The sequence below is a fragment of the Peromyscus maniculatus genome, chromosome 8, assembly GCF_049852395.1.
Source record: "Peromyscus maniculatus bairdii isolate BWxNUB_F1_BW_parent chromosome 8, HU_Pman_BW_mat_3.1, whole genome shotgun sequence".
NCBI classification, from domain to species: domain Eukaryota; kingdom Metazoa; phylum Chordata; class Mammalia; order Rodentia; family Cricetidae; genus Peromyscus; species Peromyscus maniculatus.
Window position 1 is genome coordinate 27841440 of NC_134859.1, and position 8757 is coordinate 27850196.

Below are 8757 nucleotides of genomic sequence, written 5' to 3' on the forward strand. Positions count from 1 at the left end.
AGAGGATAACTTGGCCAGATTCAGTTCCATGCTTTCAGGACGTGGGTCCCAGGGATCCAGCTCAGTTCATTAGTCTTGGCAGTGAACATTGTTACCTGCTCAGCCATCTAGCCGACCCCTGCCAGATCCTTAACCTCAGTTCCCTGTCTATAAAAACAAGGACTTGGCTGAGTTAATTCTGGTTCAGCTTATGACACCTGTATATCTAGAGGTCATGATTTATTTCATGAGCTCCTAGATGGAGGATACATGATGTATGTTTTAAAAAGTGTATATACTTTTGGGGATGACATTGTCTATAGTTTCTGGGGTATTGACTCCTACAAGTTGTCCTCTGGCCTCCATGCCTGCCATGGCACCCTTTACAACTAAATACTATAACAAAGATAATTATAATAATAAATATGATAGTGATAATAACAACAGTACCACCTATAATAATAGTCTAGCCCTTCTCACCCTTGTCTGCCCCAAAAGAAATGACCTTGGGTTTGGTCAGACCTGAAGGAAGAGGAAATGCAAGACCCTCCTTGTCTTCACAAATCACTCAAAGTCACACAGGAGGAATGATTTTTTAATGTCTGACTTGGTTTCCAACCCCATCAAAGTGCCAGCATTGACCAGAGAACAAGGAGGGGCTTGAGAAGTACAAAGTCAAGAGACGAACAACAAACCTGATATCGCCAGGGCGCACACTCGCTTTGCCCCAGCACGCACAGGTGGGCAGAACCCCCACACGCACCCATGCAGCCCACACGTACACCGCACAAACACACGCACGTGTACCCACAGATAAATACATACAGAGGGACTCTTTTTATATATATACAGAGAGAGAAGAGAGAGAGACTTAAGTCCCGGCCGACGTCAGGGGGGCCCCCAGGCTCTCAGCATGCTCAGCCCAGCTCTCCGCTGTACCTGGCACCCATGCCCCTGCCAGAAAAGCAGCTGCCCCTCTCCCCGCCCCCCTCCCCCCTTGTCCCCTTGCGACCCTGTGTCTACCCGGGGCTGACACTTCTCCCACCCCCGCGCCCTCCCGCCCCCCACGATGGTGTCCTCCCCCCTGGGGTGTGTATGGGCGGGGGGAAAGGAAAGGGACCCTAAAAGTGCCCGGGCGCCAGCGGCATGTTGCTCTTGAAGCCGGGCTGCCCGTTGGCCAGGTCGGTTGTGGCGTCGCAGCTCCCGTTGCTGGCGTCGCCCTCCGTGCCCGGACTCTCGGGCTCACCCAGGAGCTTGAAGGTAAAGAGGGGCCCGGAGTCGAGGCGGCCGCGGCGGCCGGGAGGCTCTGGCAGGCTGAGCAGCGCCCCCGGTTTCCACTCGGGGAAGGCGCACAGCTCCACTGGTGGCTGCGCTCCGCGACCCAGGTAGCCCGGGCTGGGCGACGCCGAGGGCAGGGTCCTCTGGCTGCCACTCATGCAGCTGCCGCTGTCATCCAGAGAGTCCTTCCGCGACTGCGATCGGTCCAGCGAGCCGCCGCGCGTCCACGGCCGATAGGTGTAAGCGCAGCCGCCCAGACGGCGACGGCGGCGGCGGCGGCGACCACCGCGGCACTGGCACCCAAGGATACGCATGAAGGCGCGCTTGAACTCCTTGCTGGAGCACGGGTAGATGATGGGGTTGAGGCAGCTGTTGAAGTAGCCCAGCCAGAACACCACCTTGAACACGGCGTCCGGGGGCTTTAGGGTGGAGAACAGGGAGCCTGCAGGGGTGCAGACAGAAAGAGAGCAGTTGGTCAGTACACTCTCTTCTAAACTGTGTTTGATGGCAGCTTTCCCACCCGCATGTCTTGTCCCAGATGATTTTCTACCCCTGCAGGCTAGCCTTTCCCGTTTTGAAATGAACGAATTACTTTGGGGCTGGGACAGACGCTCATTGGTCAAGAGGGCTTGCTGCTTTATTACAAAGACCAGAGTTTGGATCCCAGCGACCAAACGGAGAAATTCCCAACAGCTTATAACTCCAGATCCAATGCATCTGACTCCCTCTTCTGGCCTCTGGGAACACTACACACATGTGCATATGCACTCACACAGATACACACATAGACACATTAAAAAAAAAAAATAGAGCTGGGTGGTGGTGGTGCACACTTTTAAACCCAACAGTCCGGAGGCAGAGACAGGTGAATTTCTTTGAGTTTGAGGGCAGCCTGGTCTGCAGGTTGAGTTCCAGGATAGACAGGGCAATTACACAGAGAAACTCTATCTCAATAAAACAAAACAAAAATACAAACAAACAAACAAACAAACAAAAAAGATAAGCTGGGTATGGTGTCGTTCACTTTTAATCCTAGCACTTGTGAGACAGAAGTATGTGGATCTCTGTCAGTTCAAGGCAAGCCTGGTTCTCTAGTGAGTTTCAGGTTTACAAAAAAATAAAAAGATAAAGAAATAGAAAGAAAGAAAGAAAGAAAGAAAGAAAGAAAGAAAGAAAGAAAGAAAGAAAGAAAGAAAGAAGACTGGATTCCAACGCAGTAACTTCCCCTCTGTCTATGAAACCTCCCCTGATTTGGGTAAATGGATTCTACAGTCCCAACTGTTAGGTGTCATAGGTCAGCACTTACTCCTTTTACCCACGCGTTCTTAACCATGACCCGTAATGGCACACACACCTCTTTTGCCTATGCAAGGTGCTTTACCTATATCATTTTACCCTCCCCAAAAGGCTAGAAAATATGTACCAATTTGTTCCCATAGCGAATCGGAGCCACGTTAAAAACCCAAAATGCATGACATTGACTCTTAACAGTAAGAAAAGACAACTTGAAAGACTTTAAGAAAATTTTGGACCGAAGGAAAATGACATAGTGCTTCAAAGGGATAATTCACAAGGCAAGAATAGAAGTTATTTATATTCTCTCAAACAGCTACAAGGTTGATATTTAGAATATAAGAAACCCTCTAACACGGAAAAAGAGCTGAGCATGCATCCTAGTGGTAGAGTTCTTGGGTGCAAGGCCTCAGGTTCAATTCCAAGGACTGCAAAAACAAACAACAAGCGGCCTCCCTCCTTGTCTGCTGGAGAGACAACTCAGTGGGTAAAGGTGGTTGCCACTAAGCCGGGCAATGAGTTCGAGTCCTGGAACCAATATGGTGGAAAGAGGCAACTGATTCCTGCACTTTGGCCTCTGACCCCACATCTTCACCACCTCAAATAAAAGTTAAAAAAATAAATTAAATTTAAAAAATCTACATGCTGGTTTATGCCTGTAATCCCAGTGTTCAGGAGGCTGAGGCAGGAAGATTGCTAAAAATTTGAGGTCATCCTGGAATACATATTTCTATGTATGTATTGGGCTACAGAGTCAAGGTAGTCTGCAGTACAAAATAAGATTCTGTCTAAAAACAAACAGACAAGCAAACACTGAGAAACCGAAATTAACAACAAAAATCTTCCAACCAGCTAACTAACCAGCCAAAGACACAAAACACCCCAAAACAAAACCAAGACAAAATAAGAAATCCAGTGGCAGTGTACTCAAAGGGGGAAAAAAACAACGTGGGTAAAGAAAACAGATACTTCACATGAATGCAGACAAGATGCCCCAAGTATCAGGCAGTTAAAAACATTAAAACAGAAGCCACAAAGGGATAAAACATGTCTTTTAAGATGATAGAAAACGGGGCGGTGGTGGCGCACGCCTTTAATCCCAGCACTCGGGAGGCAGAGCCAGTTGAGTTCGAGGCCAGCCTGGGCTACCAAGTGAGTTCCAGGAAAGGTGCAAAGCTACACAGAGAAACCCTGTCTTGAAGAACCAAAAAAAAAAAAAAAAAAAAAAAAAGATGATAGAAAACGTTAGAAAGTTGCCAAGTAAGGCTGTGGGGTCTTGGGTGGCCCTGACTTTGGCTGCTGAGGGCACAGGTTGTGTAGACGTCTGGGAGAAGAGGCTGGCATTACTTGGTTCAACTAAGTGTGCACACACTTTGATTCGGGCCATTTTGTTCCAGGCCATAGCCTAGGATCATAAGGCGGCACATAGGAGGATGTTTTGATAGTGCAGTTTGTGGTGATAGAGAATAGGAGAAAACCAGGAGAAATAGAAGGGAGGCGCATGTCAACCCAGATAATGCGTAGCACTTATGACCCAGGATGACATACCTTATGGCAATATGGGAGGAGTCTAACGACACCACTCTTCAGGGGGTAAAAAAATGTAAATCAGGGTGAGATTTATGAATGATTTCATTTAAGTAATTCACCAAACAATCATATGTGTTTTGTAGAAACATTTTCAAATTAAAAAACACACCACAAAACCATATGAAACACTTAATGTTTGCCTAGGGGTGGAGGCAGATGGACATGGACTAGGAAATGGGGATAAAAGGCAATAAATCAATAAAATAAGAGAGAGCTTGGCACAGACTGATGATGAGGAGATGCTACGATCCACAAACACGGTTAGCTTACTCTCAGAACTTGAGACCCTAAATCATTTTATGGCAATGTCAAATTAAAAACAATTTCTATTTTAAATATGAGGTAACTGAGACCTGGAGTGGTTAAGTGGTTTGCCCCTGGTTACACAGCATGTCTGTAATTTAGCGGGCCCTGAAACTAAATTCTATCTGAATACAAAATATGTTTTTAAGTAAAAAGATTTGACCATTAATGTTCTTTTTAGAAAAAGAAGAGATAAAAAAAGCAATGAAAAGATACCTATTTTAAAAACAAGCAAAACCTTATAATGCAGAAAGATCACATTTAAACAACATTAATTTTGAGATAGGATCTAGGTATGTAGCAGGCTGGATTCAAACTTGCAATCCTCTTAATGATCCATTCTCAGGTTTTCCTGTTGTATTTACTTATTTACATATTTAAAACAATAGGACTATAGTTTACAGAACATTTTGTACTTTCAAACCATGCTCTTACTCCACCACACAGCCTGTGGTATATAGATTTTCATGTTCTGTCTCATGTGCCCTGTCACACTGTGAGCCTGACCTGTGGATTGTTAAATCTAACTCGATGAATGGATAGAGTATTTCCAAGTGATATGGGTGCTTCTAAAATCCCTGTCCTGAAAGCTGGCCTATGGATTCCACTTGCATGCTACCCAAACAAACAAATAAATAAAATGCATTTAAACAGAACCCCTATCTTTGATCCTGGGCTGCACTTGTATTCCTCTCTGGGGACACTTCACCTTCTTGGTCATTTGAGGTTTGTCTTATTGTTCTGGAGAGTTCCAATTCTTCTCCGTGTGGCAGTCCAGTGGTGGTGGCTCTTGTGGGATTGGCTGGGCTCCTGGAGCAGGCCTAAGCCATCCAGGAGTTTATACCTGGAGAGAGTGCTACCTGTGTGTCAGTGTTAATGGACCTCATCTTTAAACTCGGGGGAAACATGGGAGTGGGCTGCAGTCCGGGTTTGTGGAGCTGAGACAGATAAGGGTGCTGCTTCATGTTCTAATTCTGACAAATACTACAGCAAAAGGCTTGTGGTCACATCACTTAATCCAAAGACACAGCTTTGGATTGAGACACTGAACAGAAGACCCCTACTGAAATGTAGCTTAGAGTATGTGAGCACACAGTGTCCTGTGATGGGACTGAGCTGTATGTCGTAGGCTATGGGCTTCTTTCCATAACAGAGTCTGAGGGTCCAGGAAAAAGGTTTTGACAAAACAGGAAAAGGAACAAGAATGATGAATCTTGGAAGCCTTATGCATGACCATAGGAGGTACATGCTGATGAGCACAAAGCTAGCCACCCCGCTCCTTTGCATGGGGTCCTGTGGGAACCAGTATGGTGGCTCTGGACACGATGTGACCAAAGGTGGGAAGGATCCAGAGCAAGACAGCCCGTTTGCTGAGGATAAACTTTGTAACTTTGCCTGGTGTCCAACTCGTTGAGGATGGCAGTGAATCGAATAACTCCTCAAATCACAACAATGCCAATGGCTAGTGTTCATCCAAGCCACCGCCTGCACTGTGTGTTGTGTTCGGGGCCTGTGCTAAAACCTTCTTACAAAATGCCCTCCGACAGCCATGGCCTTGCAAAGTCGAGGCAGAGGGCTGATGACTGTTTTCCTCATGTGAATCTGTAGCCTTACGCTGTTCATTCTTGTGAGTAGAAGGCATTCTTTGCTCTCTGACAGTTTGGGCAGCGTGAGGGGTGACTGACTGAATGCAGAATTCAAATGACCCGGCCCAGTGTGGGGAGTTGACTGCTGGACTTCAGAAGTGTTACCTAGTCCTCTCAGTTTCTCATCTATAAAGTGGGAAAAATAATTGTGTCATAGAATGTTTTGAGTCCATGAAATTACCTATGTACATGGGGCGTGGTGGCACACATCTAGAATTCCAGCACTTGAGAGGTGGATTAGGAGCTCAAGGTTATTGTCAACTATGTATTCAGTTTCAAGGTCAGCCTGGGCCACAAGAATCTCTGTCTCAAAAAACGAAAACAGAAATGAAAAAAAATAAAGGAAGAAAGAGGAAGAAATGAAGGAGAAAAGAGAAAGAAAGAAAACAATCCACATTAAACCCTTGACAAATGATCTGGCACCTTAAAAATAATCACAAATGAGGGGTGTTTTGAAATGCACACGTGCCTCTGCATCAGCACCAGTGTGGTTCCAGGACCTCCTGTAAACATAAAAATCGGTGGCTGCTCAGGTTGCTTTTGTAAAATGCACATGATTTGCATGTGACCTCCCTGCGGTCTCCCTTGCACTTTGTACCATCCTTCAGTGACTGGTCAGAAGTCAACAACTTATAACACCTAATACAATATAAATGACACACAAGTGTCTGTTATACTACAGTGTTTGCAGAATAGCAAGAAAAAAAAAGAAGTCTGTACCTCTTGAGTACAGTTGCAATCTTTACCCTCAAATATTATTTATTTATTTAATTTTGTGTTAGGCGGACACATGCCATGGAGTGGGCATAGATCTTACAAGACATCTTTGCGGAGTTAGCTGTCTTCCATGTGGACCTGGGGTACTGAACTCAGGTCATCAGGCTTGGTGGCAAGCCCCTTCACCTACTGAACCAAGGTGGTTAACCTCTTGGATGTAGAACTAGAGGATACAGAGGACCAAAACGTCCTGTCCAGGCTTCAGCCTGCACCAGGAACTCCGCTCTGATCTTCCCCAGCCAAGTTAGTGTGATTTCTTTAGTCTGCACCCCACTGAACACATCCAGGCAGATTTCATGTCACTATCTCATTTCTTGTTTGTTAATATCGTCAAGCTGTGTCCCAGGCCTGGCTGAGTCCTTCTTCATTACCTAGATTGTAAATTCCTTCTGGACAGGAAACATTATTTCCATCCCTCCCCAGATTTATGTATTTTATTATAAAAATGATATGCTAAGTTAAAGATTACCTGTTACAAAAAACCCCCAAAACTATAAACAAATAAAAATTCTTTCTCCAGTCAAGTAGAGAGAACTAGAGTTGACAGCTGTGTTTTTATTCTGGGATTTTTTTGTTTTGTTTTGTTTTGTTTTAAACGGGGTCATACTACATGCACCTTTTCCTAAATTGCTTTGCTCAGATATTTCCCCTTGCTTGGGTCTACACAGCTATATCACCTGCTCCAACGCCACATCATATTTTGATCTGGATGCATAGTAATTTATTTAATATGTTCCCTAATGCCAGTCAAGAGGGTGATTGATTTCCAATATCCAGCTGTCATAAACCTCACGATAGAAAGCCTCAGGTATCCACTCTCCCCACATTTGTTTCTGTAGGGCTGAACTCCCTTGTGAGGAATCACTGGGGCAACTGCACTTTCAGCCCTGACAGCTCGCTGGATCGGCTATAGGCTTTTTGATCCTTCTTGTCCCATTTGCATGGTGTTTTATTTGCTAGTCCTTCAGACCTTAGCATGATCCCGCCCTGCTCTCCAATAAACCCTTCTGTGACAGTGTGTTCACTATTCGACTCTGGCTGTCTTCCAACTTGCTAGGAAGCATATAGACTAGCTTTAAATTAAAGATTTTCAGTCTCCACAGTGGAGACTTTACAGGTATTTGCCAGCATGCTTGAGTCCTTCAGTGATTTCTTTGTTAATTTTTTAAAGACCAGTCTCATGGAGCATAAACTCATTATGTAACTGAGGGTGACCTTGAACTTGGATTCCTCCTATGTTTACCTTGCAAGGGCTGGGATTCCAAGCGGGTGCCACCACACCCAGCATCCTCTGAGACTTCTGATGGGTTGGGTTGGAATTGTTTGTGATCAGAACCCTGAATATCCTGCTTGCAGTCTTGTGGCGGGGCAAGTTTCTTACTGTCCTTCGGAAGCTCAGGTTCTCCTCAGTAAGATGGAGTAAGTAGCAGCCACTACACCCGGTGTTGTTTAGGATTAAACAAGATGCAGCCTGCTAAGTCTGTAGGTGAGCTCTGTGAACCAGGTCTTTGCCCTACAATCAACCTCCAAAGTAATAGACATTTACCACATAGTGATTATTCCTGTACTGATAGGTCAGGGACTATCATTAAAAACATATTTGGGACCCGTGATTGATAACTTTATATAAATCATCTTGGGTTAATTACTTTCCCATCTGGGGCCTCAGTTTCCTTTCTTTGACTTAGTAGCTTGAGCTCAGTGCTTTGTAGCTGAGTTCAGTGTCTGTAAAGGCACATTCGGCTCCTTGTTGCGGGTGGAGTGGAGATGAGCTTTCCCTTAGACCACCACACGGGGGCACTGTGAGTCAGGGGCTGTTTGGTCCTCCTGTACAGATTCCAGGAATATTTTGGCTCCTTCCCTCGCGCTCTCCACTCCCCACCTCCACCCC

At 45.4% G+C, this 8757-nt stretch overlaps 1 protein-coding gene across 1 annotated transcript in view; it reads right to left on the reverse strand.

Annotated features, from left to right (window-relative positions):
• Positions 1-556: 556 nt before the first annotated feature.
• Adra1b (adrenoceptor alpha 1B) overlaps positions 557-8757 on the reverse strand; it is a 116982-nt gene continuing 108781 nt past the window's right edge. Inside the window, exon 4 of the mRNA XM_006971604.4 lies at positions 557-1699. Within this exon, the coding sequence (XP_006971666.1) occupies positions 1101-1699 (599 nt within the window). The 3' untranslated portion in view covers positions 557-1100. The remainder of the gene's footprint in view (positions 1700-8757) is intronic.